This window comes from Acomys minous (genome assembly GCF_964271855.1).
Source record: "Acomys minous genome assembly, chromosome: 1".
Classification (NCBI taxonomy): Eukaryota; Metazoa; Chordata; class Mammalia; order Rodentia; family Muridae; genus Acomys; species Acomys minous.
In genome coordinates, this window is record NC_140483.1 from 184886337 (window position 1) to 184910985 (window position 24649).

The 24649-nt window shown below is 41.5% G+C and overlaps 1 protein-coding gene across 1 annotated transcript in view; it reads right to left on the minus strand.

The window, feature by feature from the left end:
- The window catches only part of LOC311600999 (cytochrome P450 2J6), a 35713-nt gene extending 11299 nt beyond the window's left edge, over positions 1–24414 (minus strand). Inside the window, exons 1-6 of the mRNA XM_084788299.1 lie at positions 24097–24414; positions 16043–16205; positions 13444–13593; positions 12880–13040; positions 10763–10939; positions 6766–6904 (exon numbers count right to left, since the gene is read on the minus strand). Of these exons, the coding sequence (XP_084644425.1) occupies positions 6766–6904; positions 10763–10939; positions 12880–13040; positions 13444–13593; positions 16043–16205; positions 24097–24306 (1000 nt within the window). The 5' untranslated portion in view covers positions 24307–24414. The remainder of the gene's footprint in view (positions 1–6765; positions 6905–10762; positions 10940–12879; positions 13041–13443; positions 13594–16042; positions 16206–24096) is intronic.
- Positions 24415–24649: the final 235 nt, after the last annotated feature.

Genomic DNA, 24649 nt, shown 5'->3' on the forward strand with positions numbered 1-24649 from the left:
TGGCCCAGAGTGGAGGCCAGAGTGTGGTTCTGGGATAGCTCTGACTTCAGATCATCCTTCCAGTCCACAGAAGGACCCAGGGCTCATGTGGGGGCCCAGCTGGCTGAGGAGACATTCTCAGCTAGAGCTCAGTTTCTTCTCTTTTTGTTGGACTGAACCTAGGTCCCATGGCCAGAACAAGAATGGGCAGGAAGAAGCCTAAGCCAGAGGATAGCTCCCTCACTCTCTGGCAGATTGAACCTAGATCCCAAGGCCCTAGTGGCTGAGGGCAGGATCTGCAAACCCTAGCCAATGGCAGATAATACCTTCATTATCTCAGACTGAGCCTTGGGCTAAAGAGCACCAGAACTAGCCTCTGATGGATCAGTGGGGAGCTCAGGGTGTGGAGCAAAGATCCCAGTAGCTAAAACCAAGTCACTTGCCTGATCCAGGGAAGGGTTCCCTGATCCCCACAGGTAAGGGGTCTTGACTTATAGATACTCACCAACAAACTACTCTAAACTACTAGTGAAAGACATCAGAAACTATCACCCAACTTCAGAAACAGCAAGATATCTAAAAGCCAGCATAAAAACACAAGCAACAAAAGCATCTCCAGAGCCCAGTTATCCCTAAGAATTAAACCCTGGCAACTCAAACACAATTGAAGCACAAGAAAATGACCTCAAATCCTTAATAGTGAAGATGATAGTGGAGGAAATGAAAAAAATTCGTAAACAAATACAGGAAGATGTGGGCAAAAAGATTGACAGAGGCCAATAGAAAGGAAATGAAGAAATCACTGGAAGAAATCCAGGAAAATGCAAACAATCAGATGTAGGAAATCAATAAAATGGTTCAAGATCTGAAGATGAAAATGGAAACAATGATAATAGCACAGACACAGGAAAGCCAGGAAGAGAGAACTTAGAAAAGAAAACAGGAAATGCAGAGGTAAGCTTCAATAACAGAATTCAAGAGCTGAGGGTATCTAGGGGGTAGAAGATACAATAGAAGAATTTGATGCAGCCAGTTATTTCTGAAAAATTTGTGACCAAAAAAAAAAAACAAACCAAAACCAAACAACAACAACAACAAAAAAACAAGAAACCAAGGATACCTTGAAAAGATGAAACCTAAAAATATGAATAGAGGAAAATGAAGATGCCAGGCTCAAAGGCCCAGAAAATATCTTCAACAAAATCATAGGAGAAAAATTTCACAATTTAAAAAAGAGATGTATATAAACATACAAGAGGATACTGAACACCAAATAGAATAGTCCAGAAAGGAAAATCCTCCTGCCACATAATAATGAAAACATAAAATGTATAGAACAAAGAAAAAATATTAAAGACAGCAAGGGAAAAAGGTCAAGTGACATATAATGGCAAACCTATCAGAATTATACCCAACTTCTCAGCAGAGACCATAAAAACAAAAAGGACCCTACAAATCCTAAGAGACCACAGATGCCAATCCAGACTACTATACCCAGGAAAACTTTCAATAACCATTGATGGAGAAAACAAGATATTCCATGACAAAAACAAATTCAAACAATACTCATTCACAAAGACAGCCTTACAGAAGTTACTAGAAGGAAAACTCCAACCCAAAGTGACAAACTACAACCAGGATAACACATGAAATACATAATTTCACTGTAGCAAAACATAACCACACAAACACTCTACCGCAACCAACATAAAAATCAAGGGACTTAACTGTCACTGGTCTCTCAATATCAATGGTCTCAATTCTCCAATAAAAAGACACAGACTAACAGAATGGATGCATAAACAAGACACAGTATTCTTCTGCATTCAAGAAACATCTCATCCACATTGATAGACATTACCTCAGCTGGAAAAGGTTATTCCAAGCAAACACACATAAGAAACAAGCTGCTGTAGCCAGTTTAATGTCTGATAAAAAAGACTTTCAATCAAAATTAATCAAAAGAGATGAGGAAAGACACTTCATACTCATCAAAGGAAAACTCAGCCAAGATGACATCACAATTCTGAACATCTATGCCCCCAATACAAGGGCACCCACATTTGTTTAAAAAAATCAACAAAGCATTGACCTCCAAACATTAATAGTGGGAGACTTCAACACCCCACTTTCACCAAAGGATAGGTAAATGAAACAGAAACTAACCTGAGAAATAATGAAGCTAACAAATATTATGCGTCAAATGGATATAACAGATATCTACAGAACTTTTTACTCAAATACAAAAGATTATACCTTCTTCTCAGCACCTCATGTAACATTCTCCAAAATTGACCATATAGTACATCACAAAGAAAGCCTCAACAGATACAAAAAGATTGAAATAATTTATTGTATCTTACCAATTCAACATGGACTAAAGCTGGACTTCAATAGCAACAGAAATAACAAAAAGCCTACACACACAGAAACTAAAAAACTCTCTACTTAATCACAACTGGATCAGAGAAGAACTAAATAAATATATTAAAGACTTCCTAAAATTAAATAAAAATGAAGGTACAAAATACCCAAATTTGTGGGACTCAATGAAAGCAGTGCTAAGAGTAAAATTGATAGTACTAAGTGCCTTCATTAACAGATTGGAAACATCTCATGCAAGCAATTTAACAACACATCTGGAAGCCCTAGGAAAAAAAGAAGCAGAAATACCCAATAGTAGTAGATGGCTGGACATAATCAAACTCAGGGCTTGAATCTATAAATTTAAAACAAAGAGAACAATTCAAAGAATCGACAAAACCAAGAGCTAGTTCTTTGAGAAAATTGACAAGAAAGACAAACGATTAGCAAAACTAAAAAGTAGAGAGACACTAGTCAAATCAACAAAATCAGAAAGGAAAAGGGAGACATAACAACAGATACTGAAGAAATACAAAGAATCATTAAGTCCTACTTCAAAGGCTTATATGCCACAAAATTTGAAAATCTAAATGAAATGGACAATTTTCTTGATGGATTCCATGTGCTAAAGTTGAATCAAGATCAGAAAAACAAATTAAATAGTACTATTTCTCCTACAGAAATAGAAGCAGTCATCAAAAGTCTCCCAACCAAGAAAAGCCCAGGGCCAGATGGTTTCAGTGAAGAATACTACCAGACCTTCAATGAGGAGCTAATGCTGAAACTCTTAAAACTACTCCACAAAATAGAAATGGATGGAACATTACCAAACTCATTCTATGTGCCCACAGTCACCTTGATAACTAAACCTCACAAAGACCCAACAACAACAACAAAAAAGAACTTCAGATTAATTTCTCTTATGAGCACTGATGCAAAAATACTCAATAAAATAGTTGCAAACTGAATCCAAGACACATCAAAGATATCATTCACCATGACCAAGTAGACTTCATTCTAGGCATGCAGGGATAGTTCAATATATGGAAATCCATCAATGTAATCCACCATATAAACAAACTGAAAGAAAAAAAAAACCCACATGGTCATCCTAAGATGCTGAAAAGGCATTTGACAAAATCCAACACCCATTCATGTTTAAAGTCTTGGAGAGATCAGGGATACAAAGCACATACCTCAACATAATACAGGGTAGGTACAGCAAGCTAATAGCCAACATCAAATTAAATGGAGAGAAACTCAATGAAATTCCACTAAAATCAAGGACTCGACAATGCTGCCCACTCTCTCCATATCTCTTCAATATCTCTTGAAGTTCTAGCTAGATAAATAAGACAGCAAAGCAGACCAAGTGGATCCAAATGGGAAAGGAGGAAGTCAAATTATCCCTAATCACTGGTGATGTGATAGTGTACATAAGTGACCCCCAAAATTGCACCAGAGACTCCTAAATCTGATAAACAGCTTCAGCAAAGTGGCTGGATAAAAAATTAGCTCAAAAAAGGCAGTAACCCTCCTGTATATAAATGATAATGATGTTGAGAAAGAAATTAGGGAAACTACACCTTTCACTATAGCCATGAGTAATATAAAGTATCTAGGTATAACTCTAACCAAGCAAGGAAAGACATGTATGAAAAAACTTCAAGTCTCTGAAGAAGGAAAGAGAAGATGACATCAGAAGATGGAAAGATATCTCTTGTTCATGGATCGGAAGAATTAACATGGTATAAATGGCCATCTTACAAAAGCAATTTACAGATTTAATGCTATCCCTCTCAAAATACCTATATAAGTTTTTAAAAGACATTGAAAGATCAATTCTCAACTTTATATGGAAAAACAAAAAACCCAGAATAGCTAAACGATCCTGTACAATAAAAGACCCTCAGGAGGAATCTCCATACCTGATCTCAAGCTGTACTATAGAGAAACAGTAATTAAAACAGCAATGGTACTGGCATAGAAATAGGCTGGTTGATCAATGGAATAAAATCGAAGACTCAGAAATAAATCTATATACCTATGGACATTTGATTTTTGACAAAGAAGCCAATCTATACAATGGAAAGAGGACAGCATCTTCAACAAATAGTGCTGGTCTAACTGGATGGCTACATGTAGACAAATGCAAGTAGACCCATATTTATCACTATGCACAAAGCTCAAGTCCTAGTAGATTAAAGGCCTCAAAATAAAAACAGACACACTTAATCTATTAGAATAAAAAGTGGAGAAGAGTCTGGAACTCACTGAACTCATTGGCACAAGAGACAACTACCTGAACAGAATACCAATAGCCCAGGTTCTAAGGTCAACAATTAATAATTGGGACCTCATGAGGCTGAGAAACTTCTGTAAGGTAGAAGATACTGTCAACAGAACAAAGTGACAGCCTACAGACTGGGAAAATATATTCACCATCCCTATGTCTGACAAAGGGCTACTATCCCAACTATATAAAGAACTCAAGAAATTAAACACCACCAAACAAAATAACCTAATTTCTTAACAGAGCTAAATAGAATTCTCAACAGAGGACTATCGAATGGCCAAGAAACAGTTAAAGAAATGCTCAATGTTCATAGTCATCAGAGAACTACAAATGAAAATGAGTCTGAGACTCCATCTTACAACCATCAGAATGGCTAAGATAAAAAACTCAAGCGACAGCACATATTGGCGAGGAAGTGGAGAAAGGGGAACACTCCTTCACTGTTGGTAGGAATGCAAACTTGTACAACCACATTGGAAATCAATCTGGCACTTTCTCAGAAAATTGGGAATATGGCTACTTCAAGACCCAGATATTCCACTCCTTGGAATATACTCAGAAGTTGCTCCACCATACAACAAGGACATATGTTCAACCATGTCATAGCAGCCTTATTCATAAGGGTCCGAATATGGAAATAACCTAGATGTCCCTCAGTTGAAGAATGGATAAAGAAACATTTACACTATGGAACACTACTTAGCTATTAAAAACAAGGAAATCTTGAAACTTGGAGGCAAATGGATGGAACTAGAAATGATCATCCTGAGTGAAATAACCCAGACTCAGAAAGATACACATGGTATATACTCGCTTATAACTGAATACTAGCCCAACAGGGATGCAGATGCTAGGACTTCCTATTGGGACTCCAGGTGAGAGAGATAAGGAAGAATGGGGAAATAGAAGGAGCCAGAGGGCCCAGGAACCCTACAAGAAGACTATCAAGGCTAGCAGATCTGGACCCAGGGGGTTACGCTCAAACTACTGTACCAACTAAGGACAATGCATGTAATAAACCAAGACCTCCTACTCAGATGTACCCAATGGGCAGCGCATTCTCCACAGTTGTGTGGAGAACAGAGACTGCCTCTGGTATAAACTGTGGTGTCCCCTATTTACCACGTCCCTGTGGTGGGGAGGCCTGGTGGCACTCAGAGGAAGGGTAAGCAGGCTACCCAGATGAGACATGATAGGCTGTGATCATATGGTGGGGGAAGAGGTCCACTTCTGTCACAGGCCTACCGGAGGGAATAGAGGGAGGGAGGGGGGAACAGGAAGATACAAGTAAAAGGATAACAATTGAGATGTAATATGAATCAATTATTTAACAAAAATTTAAAACACCCAAAAACCCAAACAACAACAACAACCAAAACCAACACCAAACCAAACTAAGAAAAAAACCAAAACTAAAACAACACTAACAAAAAACATGTTCTATAACAGAAAAAAATGTCCCCATCCTAAAATTGTTAAAATTTTCTAGAATCTGAAGGAATAAAAATGATAAAATGGACCACTTTGCCTAATGGACATCAGCCAGTGGAGAAAGAAACAATGTGTCAAGCACTGCCATGGAGGAGAAGAATCAGAGTAATTCCCAAGTCATCAAACTCGTGTCGGAATTTGAAATGACCTAGGGAGGTAACACCTAAGAAGATTCTTCTACAGTAATAAAAAATTAGGACAGAACACTTTTGCAGAATGAAGATCCAATATCATGGCTTAGAGGCAAGAATAAGAACAGGGCCAGGAGAGAACACAGAGTATAGCAAGTGCACCATACAGGCTGGATGGGCTTGAGGCTGAAGAGGGAGAAAGGCGATATTACAGTGTGTTGAATACCAGAATGAAGGGTTTTTTAACAGACTGTGGGGCAAAATGGGATGAGCCCACTAAAAAGGGAAGAAGGACATTAGAGGATGCACTCTGTATATGTCTGCACCCTTTGGGACCCTCACAGCCTTAACAGAACACGCAGAGGACACGCCCATCCCCAAATCCTACTCCTCACGGCTGTTCCACTTCTTCTGCCTCCACCATGTTATCTTCTGGACCTGTCTAAGCCATGACTTCCAGAAGCAGAACTCTGCTTTGGTTAGATGAAGATACCATATGCTTACCTTGGACTTCTGGGTAGAGGGCCATGTAGAGCAGAGCCCAGCGCAGTGTGTGAGATGTTGTCTCTGTGCCAGCAAAGAAGAGGTCCAGAGTGCTGCAGATGAGGTTTTCTTCATTGAAACTTGTAGTCTTGTCTGGGTACTAGAGAAGACAGTGTTTAGTCAGAAAATTTTGGATTATCTCACTACGTCGGGTCTGATGCTGGGTAACAAATTTGAATGCACTCAAATAAGATGATATTTCCTTTGACCTACTCAGGATGTAGCTATATTTTAAGCATTATTGTGCCCCAAGTACAAAGAGAATGACACTTGGAGTATTCTGCAACCTGGGGAAAGAGTTTGGAAGGATGCATTTTAAATGATATTACTTTGACTTCCGTGGAAAGACTTTTCCTGACCACGTGCTGAAAGCTGACAGAAAGTTTCTGATGCATGGGTGGATGAATATCAAGATAACTATTTTTGTGTAACTATATTTTTGGAACAGATATCAGAACAGGATAAACCCACACTCTTATCTGGATCCAGTGTCAGCTACATCACTAAGATGTTCAGTTTACATTAGTCTGTCAGAGTCTATAAAACAAGAATAACACATACATCTTAACATATCACATCAACTCTATGGGATGCAACAGACTCATAAAATACTATGCAAGTGTTTTTGTTTACTCCAGAAGGAATCAGGTGAATTCTCTGCAATTATTGATTCTTTGACCTCTTCATTAATCTTTCATAGCTAAAACCTTGCTGAGTCCATCAATTTGAGGGGTATATAATTCCATCTTTACTAACTTCCTCTGGAAGAATTATTGTTTACATTGCTTGTAATGTTGATGGTTTTACACCTACACTTCATATAGTAAATATTGCCCCTCTTCTGGGGATAAAATGTTGTTTCTATTGATATTGAGCCAGAAAGATGAACTATGATAGAAAGAGGGAAGAAATTGACCTTTGTGCCCTGGGTAGAAAAGAAAGCTATAATATAATGAGTCAAAGCTCATAGGACAGGATTCAATGATGTGTATTTCATAAAGGCCACTTAGATTTAAACATTAACAGTGTTATAATTGGGTTATTTGATTTGGTGGTGTTTAATTTCGTGAGTTCTTTATATATTTTGGATATTAGACCTTTGTCAGATGTAGGGTTGGTGAAGATCTTTTTCCAATCTGTAGGCTGTCGCTTTGTTCTATTGACAGTATCTCCTGCCTTCTAGAAGCTTCTTGGCCTCATGAGGTCCCATTTGTTAATTGTTGACCTTAAGACCTGGGCTGCTGGTGTTCTGTTCAGGAAGTTGTCTCCTGTGCCAAAGTGTTCCAGGCTCTTCTCCACTTTTTCTTCTAACCAATTTAGTGTCTCTGATTTTATGTTGAGGTCTTTGATTCACTTGGACTTGAGTTTTGTGCATGGTGACAAATATGGGTCTACTTGCATTTTTCTACATATGGACATTCTGTTAGACCAGCACCATTTGTTGAAGATGCTATCCTTTTTCCATTGAATAAATTTGGCTTCTTTGTCAAAAATCAAATGACCATATGTGTATGGATACATTTCTGGGTCTTTGATTTGATTCAATTGATCAACCAGCCTATTGCTGTGCCTGTACCATGCTGTTTTAATTACTGTTGCTCTATAATACAACTTGAGATCAGGAATGGAGATTCCTCCTGAGGATCTTTTATAGTATAATATTGTTTTAGCTATTTTGGGTTTTTCTTTTTCCATATGAAGTTGAGAATTGAGCTTTCAATGTCTTTAAAAAATTGTGTAGGTATTTTGATAGGGATTGCAGTGAATCTGTAAATTGCTTTTGGTAAGATGGCCATTTATACTATGTTAATTTTTCCAATCCATAGACAAGGGAGATCTTTCCATCTTGTGATGTCATCTTCAATCTCTTTTGGGAGATTTGAAGTTTTTCCCAAACAAATCCTTCACTTGCTTGGTTAGGAAAACCTCTAAATATTTTATATTGCTTGTGGCTAACGTGAAGGGTGTAGTTTTCTTAATTTCTTCCTCTGCATGATTGTCATTTGTACATAGGAAAGCTACTGACTTTTTTGAGTTAATTTTGTATCCAGTCAATTTGCTGAAGGTGTTTTTCAGCTGTAGAGTTTTCTGGGGAAATTTTGGGGGTCACTTATCTACACAATCATATTATCTGCGAATGGGGATAATTTGTCTTCCTCCTTTCCCCTTTGGATCCCCTCAATCTCCTTTTGTTTTCTTATTGCTCTGGCTAGGACTTCAAGAACTATATTGAAGAGATATGGAGAAAGTGGGCAGCTTTGTCTGGTCCCCAATTTTAGTGGAATTTCATTGAGTATCTCTAAATTTAATTTGATGTTGGCTTGCTGTATATAGCCTTTATTATATTTAAGTATGTGCCTTGTTTCCCGATCTGCCCAAAACTTTAAACATGAATGGGTGTTGGATTTTATCAAATGCTTATTCTGCATCTAAGGAGATGATCATGTGGTTTTTTTTCTTTCAGTTTGTTTATATAGTGGATTACATTGATGGATTTTCGTATATTAACCCATCACTGCATCCCTGGAATGAAGCCTACCTGGTCATGGTGAATGATATCTTTGACATGTTTTTGTGTTTCTTTAGCGAGTATTTTATTGAGTATTTTTGTGTCTATGCTCATAAGAGAAATTCATCTGAAATTCTCTTTTTTTGTTGGGTATTTGTGGGGTTTAGGTATCAACCTGACTGGCCTCATAGCAAGAATTTGGTAATGTTCCATGCATTTCTATCTTTTGGAGTAGTTTGAAGAGTATTGGTATTAGTTCTTCTTTGAAGGTCTGATAGAATTCTGTCCTGAAACCATCTGGCCCTAAGGTTTTGTTTTTGTTTTTTTTTGGTTGGGAGACTATCAATGACTACCTCTATTTCTATAGGTGAACTAGGACTGATCTTGATTCAATTTTGGTAAGTGGAATCGATCAAGAAAATTGTCCATTTCCCTTATATTTTCAAAATTTGTGGCATACATGCCTTTAAAGTAGGATCTTATGATTCTTTGTATTTCTTCTGTGTCTCTTGTTATGTCTTCCTTTTTATTTTGGATTTTGTTGATTTAGATAGTGTCTCTCTGTCTTTTAGTTAGTTTTGCTAATGGTTTGTCTCAAAGAACCAGCTCTTGATTTTGTTGATTCTTTGAATTGTTCTCTTTGTTTCTTATTTAAGATTTCAGCTCTGAGTTTGATTAATTCCAGATGTTCATTCCTTTTGGGTGTTTCTGCTTCTTTTTTCCCCCAGGGTTTCCAGATGTATCATTAGGTTGCTTATGTGGGACGTTTCCATTCTCTTTATAAAGGCACTTAGTGCTATGAATTTTCCTCTTAGCACCACTTTCAATGTGTCCCACAAATTTGGGTATGTTGTTTCTTCATTTTCAGTTTAATTGCTACTTTCCTTTTGTATATAATTCTTTGATACATGGGTAAAAGTCAAGGAGGGGCATGAAAGGGCAGGATATGTCATTTCTAGTCTGGGAACCCTGTACGTCTAATAACACCACTGAGTTAATATTACTACTAATTAACATGGGGAATGTGAAACTTTGATCTTCAAAGATGTCTATATATTAATTTTTGGAACCTTCCCATGCTACTTGATGAACTAAAATACACATTGCAGATTTCATTAATTTAAGAGGAGACTTTTGGCTTTAGAGTCAAAACCAACCAGATCAAAGAAAAGGAAATGCTACAATTTGGGAAATGAAGATGAGAGAGGAATCACAGCCAAAGATTTCAGTGACCTCTAGAAGCTTGGAGAATCAGGGTCTTAGAGTTTCCAGTGTGTTAAATAAGAACCTTGTGTGGCCAACAGGCAGAAAAGATCAAGAGAACTGTGGGAGAGTAAAGATGCACCATGTTAAAACCCTAACAATGTGGTATCCTGGTGGAGAATTAGCTGAAAACTATCAAACCACTGCATTGTGTCTGAGAAGAAGTCACAAGAGCATCTTCCTCACCTTTGTCATTTCATTGAGGAAAGCATCAATGAAGTCTCTGGGCTCATCAGGGTTCCAATCTCTTCGGTGATCTTCGATTATACAAGAAACAAACAATTTCAGTTTTTCCCAGTTTCTGAAAACTGTTTGATGTGACCCAGGAACGTATTTCATTATCCATGGAAAAATATTATAGAGCTGGTTGGGAAAAATAAGACAATATGGTGCCGTGTTACAATGTTTCAATATATGGTCTTGTCTTTTGCTTCCTTTCTTACTATTAAATTGTGGTGTCAGCTTCTGTTTTCCCTCTCACCCACTTCAAAAACATTTCAGCTAATTCCATGCAAAATATATTGATCCTCACACTATTTCTTAATAGTCCAACTGCCTGTTACCTGCTACACAATACCACTTTTCTACCTGGATGTTTGAACAGCATTAAACACTTTCATTGATTATATTATCCATGCTGCTATAACTTATTTTGCACATAACTTTCAGAAAGAATATTTGTCAATGTAACCACATGCTTGATTCTATGATTTCATTATTCAAGAACTGTCCCTAGACTCAAAATGGTATATGGTGCTTTGTATCTGTAAGTATTACAGAGATGGGGCACCATAAATCTTTGTCACTGCTCCTGTTTCTCCAGGCACTCCAACCACAGCAACCTTATGGTCACACTGAGGGCGTTTCTGTGTTAGGCCTGGTAGGTTCTATTTATTGTGCCCCAAATGTGCTCCTGAAATGGGCTTAACCTTGCTTTTCACCTCATGAGAAATTTCATGTTTAAGTCTCCTTGGAAATATTTTACCTGATGAGCCTTAAAGTGACAGGCATCTTTTCACATTTCTAGTTTTCTGTCATTACATATTCCCCCTGAGGAAAATTACCAAAAACATGTATTGTGCAGATAACTGTACAGTCCAGAAGAGATGTCAAAGAGAGCATAAATTGTAATATGAAAATACGAGCCAAGAGAATGCCTCTGAAAAATCATTAACTAAATAAAAGCAAAGATACTGAAACAAGCAAATGCTACATTAAAGTTGCAAATTGTTTTGTTATAAAAATGATAAGTGACTTGGAGGAGATAAGGAAGTGTATGAGTTCAATAAGGATCCAGGGTGGAAAGTCAATCACAGGAAGGAGAAATCAGCAAAATGAATGAGAAAATCAGCAATGTGGTTGAAAAGATCAAGAACCTGGAAGACACATGCACCAAGGAAACTGATGATTTGATAAAATAAAATGGAAAAATTGAAAATTAATAACTCAACAAGTAAAAACGCACACAGTAGAAAACATCACCAAACTATGCACACACTCTTAATAAAAGGTAATGAAAATATTTTTAAAAACATACAAACATACATGCGCAAGCTCAAATGTGTACATACCAAGTTAGTTAGGGCACTAGCGAAAGGAAAAGCAGGCTGATAAAGCCAAGCTCTTGGGGTTAATTTCACCATACAGCTTTCTTCCATATTCATGGGTGTGACTGACAGACCATTAAGCTTTGTAGAGTATGTGAGCAGCTATAAGGATTAGTGATGTAAAAATGGGGCACAGTTGGAGGTGACAAGGTTCCTACTTTCCAGTATTAGAAGACTGATAGCATCAATGGGTTCGGGAATCTTTAGTTTCCTTGTATGTCCAGATACAGCTATGATACAAATGAGTATGTCGATGGACACTGACATGGAACTGTTATTGATAACACCAGAAACCTAGGAACAACTCATTTATTTGACCACCGTGAAAATAACCACACATTTAGATAGTGTGATGCTAGTCTGTGTCTAACAGTGAGCAGTACACAACGAGGAATCTCAAAATGAGGTGGTAAAATAGAAAACACATTTAGATGATGAGTCTGCGGCAGGAAGAGAGGCATCATGGGAAAAGAGAGTCCAAGTCAAGATTGCCATTCACTGAGAGACCAGCATTGGTCTATATGTATATAGACCAATATAAATATGAAAATAGTTCAAATACATGCTATAAATGTGTATATTCAAAGTCAAGAGTTGAACTGGAGATATATTTGGTTCAAACTCAATATTTAAAGCATTATTTATTAACTTGAGAAAAGCCCTATCTTTCAAAGATATGCAGAGAAAAGTGCTTACCTGGCACATAATTGTTATCTCCAAACACATGGCCTCATCCAGTAGCCTCAACATCTCCTGAAACCGGCTGTCGTGGTACTCAAAGCGCTCCCCGAAGGTGACGGAGCAAATGATATTGGAAGCTGCATTGTTGATACTGAAGTGAGGGTTAAAAGGCTGTCCTGGAGGTGGGGACAGGGAGAGGTGAGTCTTTCAAAGTTATGAACTTGTTTGTGTTTCCTATAATAAGTTAACTTCCTATGACGGGAAACCACACATTGCAGAGCACATGTAAGAGGCCGTGACTAGAGCACTCTGTATGTGGTCTGATGTGCACCAAGGACTTTGTTAAAGTCTGGGAAGTCAGACTGACAACCAGGCTTTAGGTTCAGCACTGTATTTAGTGGTCCATTTGTGTGCTTAGGTGCAGGACTCCTGGGCAGAATCATGGTTAGAGGTTCACTGTTCAATCCCCAGTGTCCAGCACAGTGCAGGGCCCAGGACAAGGACTCAGGCACTTAGTAGGAATCTGTCCAATGAATGTAGGGGCCACAGCCCCCTGCACCTGGCCTGTGAAATACTCACCTCCCTCCTCTGCGATGGCCTCCACAAGGTACTGAGCTTCCTCCTGTATGCGCTGCTCCAAGCTCTTCTTCCCCAACCCAAAGTTCCTCAGCGTCATCAGGGCGAACCTTCTTTGCTCCTTCCATGTCTGGCCACTGGAGAAGATCAATCCTGGAAGGAAGACACTCAGTGTTACGCCATTATAATTCTGGTGTAAACCGCCCCAGGAACTGTAAAGGCGCATGTGTAATAGAAAGAAGGAAGACCAACAAGGGGACTGACGGCTGTGAGGAGAAAATCCCAAAGCCCAGGTCTTGAGGGCTAACGTCTTGTGGCGATCTGCATCTCACACCGATGCTTCGTGAGTGTTATGTCATCTCTTCCTCTTAGAAACTCTGCTTGTTTATGACCAACCAGCAACAGGCCCCTTCCAATTGCTACGGAAGGAAATGAGTCCTGCACATAAATTCAGCTTTTTCACGGGAGCACAGTTGTTTGCCAACCAGCTGTTCAAACTTATGTCCTCCTGGTTCCGATGCAGATATGAAAGTCTACTAAGTTCTGTTAGGCTGAGTTACTGGAGTGGAGTGAAAGATAGGACAAGACATGTAAATTCAAGATGTACCAAAGGCGCCATGAGAGTCCCTAGTCAATACAAGCTTTAAAAGATGAAAAAAAAATGCCTAGTAGGATAGGAAAGAGCATGTTTTCCACACAGAAGGAACAGGAGAACATTCTGGTGTGTTGAGCATCCAGAAGTTATTTCATGGAACACACAATGCCACGATCCAGCCTCCTTCCTAATTTTCAGAGAAATCCTCAACTCCCTAAACACAAACCTTGGTCTTCCTGGTCGCCGCACATGAGCAGGTGCCCGTTTAGCACATAGGAATGCTCACCGTGCAGGAGTAACTCAGATACTTCCGGCCTGAAACCCTTTCCTAGCGGCACCTGGGGCCCTGCTGTTCCAGAGTTTCTTCCCAATTCTTTGCCACAAACTTCACACAAGCTTTGCTGGTTTGTTTTCTTCTACCCAACTCTTGCAACACTGTAATTTCTCAAGACTAGCCCACCTCTTTTCTTGCAGCATATTCTACTTTAGGAAATCTCATTGCTCCTTCCATTTAAATATCTTCCACTGACCGTCAGATAAGGTGGACACTCCGGTACCTTGCACACGAGTGCTTGCTTGCCTTTGCCAGTTACAAGCATTTACAGTCAGCACGTCTGTGGCAGAAATGATTCCTCAAACTCCCAACAGAGGCTAGTTCCACTAACTACCTAACCACCTGCCACTGTTCCTCTTCGCACCGCATTCCCACAGCAGCTGCACCCCTGACAATTTCTTCCAGAGCCTCAATCCCCTGGAATCTATCTAGTTCCTCAGGTCATGCGGTTTCTCTCTTGAATGATTTTGTTCCATGTGTCTGCAATGTCACCATCCCAGGTTAGTCAGCTGTCATTTCCTGACTGGATTTTCAAAATTCCCTTTTTTCCTAACCCACAGCGATATTTCATGCTGTCTTTCTTCTGTTTCCCAACTGAAAGCCTAACCAAGCCTCAGAACCTGCAGTGTGTGGTGTGTGATGTTCTCTACTCAACACCACTCCTGCTGTTCTGATGAAGACCGAGATCTAGGCTCTTCCTAGCTAGGTTCATTCGTTTTTTATCCACTTAGTTGCATTCTTTAGATACTATGCTTGCCACACTGGACATCTTCCAGTTTCTCAAGGCTGCCAGTCCTTCTTGTTACTTCAGGGGGTAGTCTGCCTCTGTTGACTCATTTCCAATGTTATTAAATGAGTGTTGTTATTTACAGAGGCTTTCCCTGAATCCCAGTAGAACTTAGAAACCACTGATAAATGACTTCTCCCCTTACCACTGTAGCCCTGCATGTTTTTAATTAGCTAACTGATCTGTGGTTTTTCATTTGATGGAGCATATGGTATACACTGATGAAGATTTTTATCTATTTACACCCACTGTTAATCACTTATGTCTAGTGCTGTGCTTCTCACAGAAGATAATGTAGTCAATAATGTATAGTTAATTATTCATTGTCACAAGGAGTGATCAGGAAATGTCTAAAATGGATGACTTGATATCCACTTGAAGTTCTGCTTTCAAATTTGGAGCACATAACAATTTAGGGATAATATTGAGTAATCATACTATTCTAGCCTAGCACTCTGTGGAATGCTAGAGATCCCTGTGTGACACGGCTTTAATGATGCTTATTCAAAAGCCATAAACAAACAAACAAAAAAAAGCAGCAGCAAGAGGAAGTGGACTTGCAGCCATTTTTCTAGGACAGAGGGTTAGCTTGGGAAAAGGGAAGTAAGAGCACAGTGTGTCCGCCTGTGGCAGGATGCTGTGACTGCTTCTCAGTAAGCTTTTGAAGCTATGTGGTTTCTTCCAATGTCTATTAAGGATGCCACTGTCAGGTCTTCCAATGGGTGCTCTCATTCCGGGAACGTGACCTCCTGCTTTCTTCAAAGATGGCAACTCATGATAGAGTTGGTTTATGTGAATATTGGAACATTAGAGACAGGCACCTTTAATATATCATAAACATTATAATACACACCCCATCCTGCTCAATAAACTTATATCCACTTACCATTTTTATTGGAGATACGTTCTTGTACCAAAGTGACAGGGCGGTTCATAATGTTTTGTTCCATGTGAGTAAAGACTTCTTTGATTAAAGGCAGTCCAGTTATGATCACTGAAGTTACGTCACCAAGATTCAGGCTAAAAATGTTCCCATATTTCTTCACAAGCTAAAAAATATATCAATAGTTACAGTTTAGTGTGCTTGTGTCTATGTATCCAGGTAGGCATGTGTATAGCCAGTGGGATTCATGTTCAGAGGTTCCTGTGAGTGGGGTGTGTGTGGGGGTGTGTGTGTGTTGGTCTATAACAATGTTTTGAAGATGTTTTCTCTTCCACTGCACTAAATTCAAATACAAGTCAGGAATAGAATTAACTCTATAGAAATTCATTAATATGTCTGCATGAATTGACCTTGCAACCTACTGTGCATGCCTAGAGGAAATCAGGGGCACACAAGTGTCAACAAAGCAGCAAAATCCTTGATCTCAAGCATCCTGAAGACTAATGAATGGAGAGCTTGTGACACATTTGACTTGGCAAAGGCTGAGAAAATTCTGTAAGGATGTGATGCTGGTGCAGCTTGTATGGACTTCTTAGTAGACCAAACAGTCTGTTTAATAAAAATATCTCCTACTCATCAATGGGTGCTAGACATGGTATGTACATGTGTGCCTAAAGGGAACTCTGTGCACATGTGCATGTAAGAGATACCTTGGTTGAAGGGCTCTAGTAGGCCCTGAGCATGATAAATATTGCAGACAGGTTTTGCTCTTCTACCCCTTATCCTTTCCCTTGCTAAAAGCATCCATAAAGCTAGATCCCAGGATCAGTTCTTTTCTTGTCCACTGACTCATTCCTGAGACAAAACACCAATCAAAATTCATTGTTTTGATAACATGCCCAATCAAGATTTACCAACTCACCCTAGGACAGATTTCCCTCCTTCCCTAAAAACATCCACTCCTGCAGAAACACTTGCTCTTTCTTCCTGCTTATCTGCTTGCTGCTGAGCTTGCTGTAGCTGCTGCTGCCTTTGCGACCCTAGCCACAACTTACCTCTCTGGGGCAATAAATCTTTGTGCTGAGAATTTGGTGTCTGGGTATGTCCTGTACCAACTTCAAGGTGTGTGTGTGTGTGTGTGTGTGTGTGTGTGTGTGTGTGTGTGTGTGTGTGTGTGTCCTCTGTACATTAGTGTGATGGGAATGTTTCTGGTTTTTTCTCCACTCTAACTAATTTCAGGATTAGAAATATCCTCATAAATCTTTCATTCATGTATCTAACTACCATAAACCAAATTAGCATCAATTTGTCCCTGCACTCGTTCATGAGGCTGTAAGTGTCAGGCATCAAGGGCACTAAATGTCCTGTCATCCTGTGAAGCAGAGAAAGACTGAGGAATAGGCGTACAAGTGCCCAAAGTAAACATGGAATCCTTAGTTACAATAGCCAGTATTGCTTTAGGCATAGGATACTGTGCCTTCTCCAAACATTGCTAGGGTGGAGGCTGGGAGTGGAGGTTGCTCTAAAGATCTAGAGGGATGCAAGCATGCATGCTCTATGGTTTGCTAACTGGACCCTTGGGGTATATGTTCTACTCCAAGTCTCAGACCCCATTATGGAAGAGTAAGGCAGCCAATGCCTCCCTCGGAGGCTTCTGTGGGGAAGAACGAGAGCTGTGCTGTGAGAAGGGCTTTGTGCAGTTTGAGGCACCCTGCCACCCACTGCATCTCGGAGGAATAAATGGGCTCTGTGTTCAAAGGCTCAGGGATACAAATGTGTGGTGAGAGCCAGGACAAGAGCCCATCAGTCCCCGACAGCCACACGGGTTGGGTGGACGCTTTGTGTGCTTTGTGATTTGATCTTCATGCAGACTCTCGGCTAGTTTCATTAACTTTTAGCGAATCTGTCTTGTATGCTTTGTAAGGCAGAGCCAACAAGTGCATGCCTTTTCTTTTTGAAGATGTCAGACATAGGTAGGTACTAAAATTAGCTTCATCTTGATCAGTGAGTGGATGAGATTTGTATATATGGGTAATAATATAAATGTACATGTAAAATATAAAAAATACTTAAGAAAAAAAAGAAACACCAAAAACAAACAAACAAACAATCAAACAGAATTTATTGACTGACTTCCAATATCACCAAAGAAGTTATCTGGCTTAAGTGCCTCCTAACCAGCAACCACATGGCTTCTGTACTTGTCCCAGTGGGATCCAGCATCTGCAAGCAGATACTAAAGTGAATGCTTTCTTTCCATCCTTACCAGATCTCTGTCCAGGCATGTTTCTAGTTCAATAGAAGTGGGACAATAAGTCTTATCTTGTAGTGAATTAAATGAAGATGGGCCAGTCCTAACCCTTACAATTCTCGAACACAGAAGACATTTGTCATAAGGCAGAAAGAACACAGTTTCACTGCATACTTAGTAAGTCATTTGAAAAATTAAAACAAAGCTGTTTTTTTTAAGTGGCTCAAAAGGGTAAAACAGAGTTAAAGTTTAAAATAATGAATTAAAATAAGAGCTATAAAATTTAACAAAAGAAATGAAAGACAGCAAACGTAATAGTAGAAGTAAATCTCCAAGTGAATTACTGAAGCACAAAATGATGCAGAACACATATTGTGAATAAGGAGAAGGTAGGAGTTAAGGATTTCCAAGACCAATGAGCTACGAAGACAAGTAACACAGCTCTACTGAAGTCCTTATGAAACAGCAGCAAAGGGGGAGGAGGAGGGGGCAGTGGAGGGGGCGGGGGAAGGGGGGGCAGCATCAGTTCCCACGCCCATTAGCGGTAGACCAGAAGATCTGTTAGCCTGAATCCTTAGAGCTCTGTGCAGTGAGCTGTGTGTGAGCCTGTGTGTGTGTGCACGCGCGCACACGTGTGTGCCAGAGGTCAACCTCAGGTTTTATTTTCAGGTGCTGCTCACCTTGTTATTTTGAGTCAGTGTATTTCATGAGCACTGAGCAGGCTAGGCTGGCTAGCAGGTGAACTTCAGGAGTGTGGCTGTCTTCTCCCTCCTACCCCTGAATTTATAAAGGCAGGCTACCATACCATACTCTTGTAGATTCTGAGGAATGAACTTATATTCCCACCGCTGCATGGTGAACACTTTGCCAACTGACCTCCTGCTCTGTCACTTTTTTGATCTTTATGGTTACTGTATTGTTTAAGTCACTTGTTTGCATCTTTTGAATATATTTGTATACCACATGCATTTTTTTAATGCATAGAACCTCCTACTATTACAGACAGCTTTAATAAACAGTGTCACTATAACTTTATTTTTATTGTGATCAAATCTGAAAACACAGATGAACTAGTAATATGAAATTATTTCTGAGTGGTTAACTGTAAGTGTGTGGTGGTTCACGTATATGGGTGTTGGTGGCCTGGTGTGCAAAAAAGAAAGAAAAGTAATTCTTTGTTTCTTTTTCTAACTTGTGTTTTTAAGTGTTTCTTTCAATATGCACAGTTCCTACTTTGCTTTCTGTTGCTGGGATAAAGCAATGGCCAAAAGCAATTTGGGAGGAAAAGGTTTAATCTTCCAAGCTATAGTATATCATCAAACGCTGTAATGGTCTTTAGACTTTGTAACCACAGTGCCCCTTGACATTTCAGAGGATATATCTGTTCTTCACTTTAATGCTGTGCACATGAACACATACATGTACAACTGTGCACATTCCTTTGGGGACATCAATTCCTCTTTAGAGTACCATTCTCACTGGTCATCTTCTAAGAAAAGCTGATGGTACAGAAAATGTGCAATGCACACCCTAAGATAACATCTGCTCTAGTCTTGTTAAAAACTGAAAGGAAGATGGTGTTGGAGCCAAATCTTAAATGATGAGAATATCAGCAAAACATCCATAATGTAAAAGTCAAAATACTCATATTGGGGCATCATGCAATACTGAGGAGTGAGTGTGTGCAGCAGCATGGGGCTACCCAGTCCCGCTAGAAGAAAGACCTTATTAGATAACACCCAGCCAAAAGTCAGGGCCTAGTGATAGGGAATTCAAAATGCCTGAACTTCAAGCAGTTAACAATTTTACTCAGCATGCCCTTATTGCTGCTACAGATCAATGACTTATATCATGAAGGAAAGAAAGAAAGTGCGTGAGAGGACGTGGAGCTGGGGCGGACTCCCAGATGAAATATCTGCTCACTGAAGTCTGCAATGAGAAGCAGTGCCGCCCAGTACCCTTTAGACTGTTGGCATACTGCTCTTGGGCACTGTGTAAAGTTTACCCGAGTCTATTCACCTGCTGATTTCCCTATCCCATTATCTGGTTTCAGTGCAGACTGACAAGGCACTGTGGTGTTTATTCTAAGAGTCTATGCCTCACGTTTGTGAAAACACCATCAACCTTTCCTCTCTGCTTTACCAATGAAACTGGCCAACCTGAGTTTTAGAACAGGGTATGACATCCGTGACCAGCAAGGGGGGGAGAGAGGGAGAAGGAGGGAATTTGGGCCACAAAAAGGAGTGGGGGGGGGGTCCAGGAGGAATGATGACAAAGTGCTGATTTCAGAGAAAATTATAAACACAAGTATTAGGGATTTTGGCTGGGAGGAAGGTAGACTGAATTAGAAGATTAGGATGGAGTAACAATGGCCCAGTACTGTGTTTGGTCTATTCAAATAAACCATAGTCTTTCTATGTGGTTAATGGGGAAATGAGTCTGATGGGTGATTTTTACAGAATGTTCCTAATGGTTCATTGAGACATCGAGAGAAGAGGTGGTGAGGTGAGGTGCAGCTCCCACACGCAGAACCAGCTTCTTCATCTTCCTCATCCTGTGAAAACCCCTGCTCCCTTCCTCAATTTAAAGGTCTTATCCTGTACTCTACTAGACAGTTGTTACAGATTGTCTTTAAGTACAGTGTAATGTATCCCTACTGGGATATCCCCAGAGTTACCCATGTGACTTCAGGTGATATCACTTTGGGATACAAGTCAGCACAACCAATCTGAGCATGGACTGTCCTGTTCTGTGTGTACTACATACCCAATAAGTGCACAAATATCCTTTTATATGCCACAAAATGTCAACTGTCTTCTACTTACACCAAAGGAGCAAGGCAGCAAATAAAAAGAATAAATATGCAGTTGAATGATGTTGGGGTCAAGCACTGCAATTATTCACTGAATACATGGGGCAGTCATATTACTATTTGTCTTAGCTAGTTTGCACCATGGAAAATGATGTTAGTACATGACGGGTAACACGTGTACTTAATCATAAGTCCTGAGCAGACAGAGCAGAGGGAAGACCTACAGGATTATGGGGATTATTTCCCAATGGCAAGGACCAAAAGTTTACTGTAGTTAAGCTATACCACTTAACCTCATCTGTTCATATCCAGAAATATTAACGTACACACACCCATATAAAACGAAATGTGAGAACACCATGGGTTGTGCAGAGGTGAGAAGCAACTCCAGCCAGCACAGCAGAGAAGGTACCAGAGATGCCACAGCTGTGCTCAGGGTCCAGCTGTCTGCCACAACAAGAAATAGGAGGCATAGATGAGAAAAATTCTTGAAGAATGGTGGAAACACAAATTTGCCATGAAGAACCCAACAGTATGAAGCCACAAGTGAAGGAAAGCCGTCAATGTCTGCACAAAACTAAAATCCCAGAAAATCTCTTGAAAGCAGAATGAAAATAGTTCAGCACCTATGGGGAAAGCACAAAAGACAGAAGTGGGGGGATTCTAAAAACATTAAGTGCAACAGACTGCCAACCAGTGTCCACAGTCAGGGGAAGGCAGTGCAGGAGTGGCGGGGAGGGGGGGGGAAGGCAGTACAGGAGTGGCGGGGGGGGGGGGAAGGCAGTGCAGGAGTGGAGGGGAAAGAAAGGCAGTGCAGGAGTGGGGGGGAAGGCAGTGCAGGAGTGGAGGGGAAAGGCAGTGCAGGAGTGGAGGGGAAGGCAGTGCAGGAGTGGAGGGGAAGGCAGTGCAGGAGTGGAGGGGAAAGGCAGTGCAGGAGTGGAGGGGAAGGCAGTGCAGGAGTCGGGGGGGAAAGGCAGTGCAGGAGTGGGGGGGAAAGGCAGTGCAGGAGTGGAGGGGAAGGCAGTGCAGGAGTGGCGGGGGGGGGGGGGAAGGCAGTGCAGGAGTGGAGGGGAAAGAAAGGCAGTGCAGGAGTGGAGGGGAAGGCAGTGCAGGAGTGGGGGGAAAGGCAGTGCAGGAGTGGAGGGGAAAGGCAGTGCAGGAGTGGAGGGGAAAGGCAGTGCAGGAGTGGGGGGAAAGGCAGTGCAGGAGTGGAGGGGAAGGCAGTGCAGGAGTGGAGGGGAAGGCAGTGCAGGAGTAGGGGGGAAGGCAGTGCAGGAGTGGAGGGGAAGGCAGTGCAGGAGTAGGGGGGAAAGGCAGTGCAGGAGTAGGGGGGGAAGACAGTGTAGGAGTGGGGGGAAAGGCAGCGCAGGAGTGGAGGGGAAGGCAGTGCAGGAGTGGGGGGAAAGGCAGTGCAGGAGTGGAGGGGAAAGGCAGTGCAGGAGTGGAGGGGAAAGGCAGTGCAGGAGTGGGGGGAAAGGCAGTGCAGGAGTGGAGGGGAAGGCAGTGCAGGAGTGGAGGGGAAGGCAGTGCAGGAGTAGGGGGGAAGGCAGTGCAGGAGTGGAGGGAAGGCAGTGCAGGAGTAGGGGGGAAAGGCAGTGCAGGAGTAGGGGGGGAAGACAGTGTAGGAGTGGGGGGAAAGGCAGTGCAGGAGTGGGGAGGGAAAGGCATGTTGAGGCAACAAAGCTAAGAAGTGTCCTTCTGCTGGAGCCATCTCTGAAGGAGTGGGGAAAGGAAGTGGTTGAGGTCTGAAAAAAACCTGAAACTGAAACTTTCAGAAGAAAGACAGAGCAATGGGAGGATGAGTAAGGGGCGAAGGCCTCAGACTCTTCAGCCTGTGAGTTCCAGCTGCGCAGGACACTGAAGAGCAGGTTAGTGTGTGATGTGGTTCTCTGTGAGCGCAGATCACGCCTGAGACGGCTGCATCACAGAGGGAGGTGGGTGTCCTCCGTGTTTGCAGACTCTTCTCTTAGGTGGGAAATGGTGTTAGCTAAGTCTCCTAAGCTGCGTGTGCGTGCATCATAACACAGAGCAGCTGCTGTAACGATGGTGAAGAAGACGTGACAAAAGAGTAAAATGAATAAAAAGGCACTTGCTTGGAAAGTGAACTAGAAACATGAAGGGAAGGGGAAATGGGAGAAAATAAGTGTGGAAAAGGAAAGAAAAGAATATAGCCTTAACCCTTTAAACAGCAGGAACTAATGAGACAGAGTCAGTCTTCACATAACATTGGAAGTGACAGGGACAGTCAGTCAAACGTGGCTGGAGTAGTCACTATGTAAGCAGAGAAAATTACAGTCGATAAGAGGATCATCACATGGAAGATGGTCATCAGCAAAACGACCTGTCAGTCTTATACGTGTACCGTGGACACAAAGCAGTCTTTCCAATACAAGCCGAGAACTTCTAGAACTAAGTGCGAAAACAGGCAGACTCGCAGTGGAGCTGGACGTGTCAGTGCCTTTCTCTGGAGTTGATAAAGTCAGTAGGTGAGCAGTCAGCAAGGGTGGAGAAGGACCAAACAAAGATCAACAAGAGAGAGCTGATATTTGTAGAAAACTCCAATCAAAGGATCCCCCCCCCCTTTTCTCTCTCTCCCCCCTTCTCCCTCCCTCCACCCCTCTCTCCAACCACTTCTACCAATAATTTTGAGGTATCAACTTCCACAGATTTCTGAAATTTGCAGGGCTTATTTATCTAGCTATATTACCAAGCCTTAACACGCCTCGCCTTAAAGAATTAAAATCACATGCTGTGCATTCTCTGGCCATAACTGAATGACAGTGGAAACCCTTCATACAAGGGTAAGAAAATCTCCAACTACTTGAAAATCACGCAGCGTTTTTCTTAAAGGAGGACACAGGTTTTGGGTTCTGGATAGCAGGTTGCTATCACCAGCCTTTGAAGCTGGTCTTCTGCCCTAGTCCCGCAAAGTCCCCTGTTCCTGTAGCTCAGGATTATGTCAGGACACAGGTAGGCACCCTCGTCCCTTCCTACCAGCTGAATTGAGAGGTGGGGCTGCTCAAAGTCCAACTGGAATATGTTGCCCACGAAGGGCAGACCCCACGGCCCGGGCGGGCAGTTCTTGGGGCGCCGATTCTTGAAGTATCCAGCAAGGAGCAGGAAGGTGACCCCAGCCAGCAGCAGAGTCCTGGGATGGAGCACTGCCCAGATCATGGCGGCCAGGGAGCCCGCGGTGGCGAGCATGGCTAGGATTGGCCTTGGCTCTACTGAGCTACTGAGCTTCTGAGCTGGAGCAAGTCGCAAGAACTAGCAATAAGGGCTACCTACTTAACCGGTCCTTTGGTTAGTCCCTCCCAATCACTTCCTGTGCGTTCCCCTGTGCCCCTCCCTTTTCCTCCCTGAAGCTGGACTCTCTCCGCCTTTCCCTTGCTGTGCCAAAGCTTCTGAGAGTAGCTTCCTATTGGCTGGAACCAGTCCGCGGGGGCAGCTCTGAGCTCTTCGCTCCGCCCCTCAAAGCTTTTACCCTTTCCTTCCCAACTTTCCGTCCCAGACCCTGCCCTCTAGTACTCTGCCCTGTAGGTGCCCT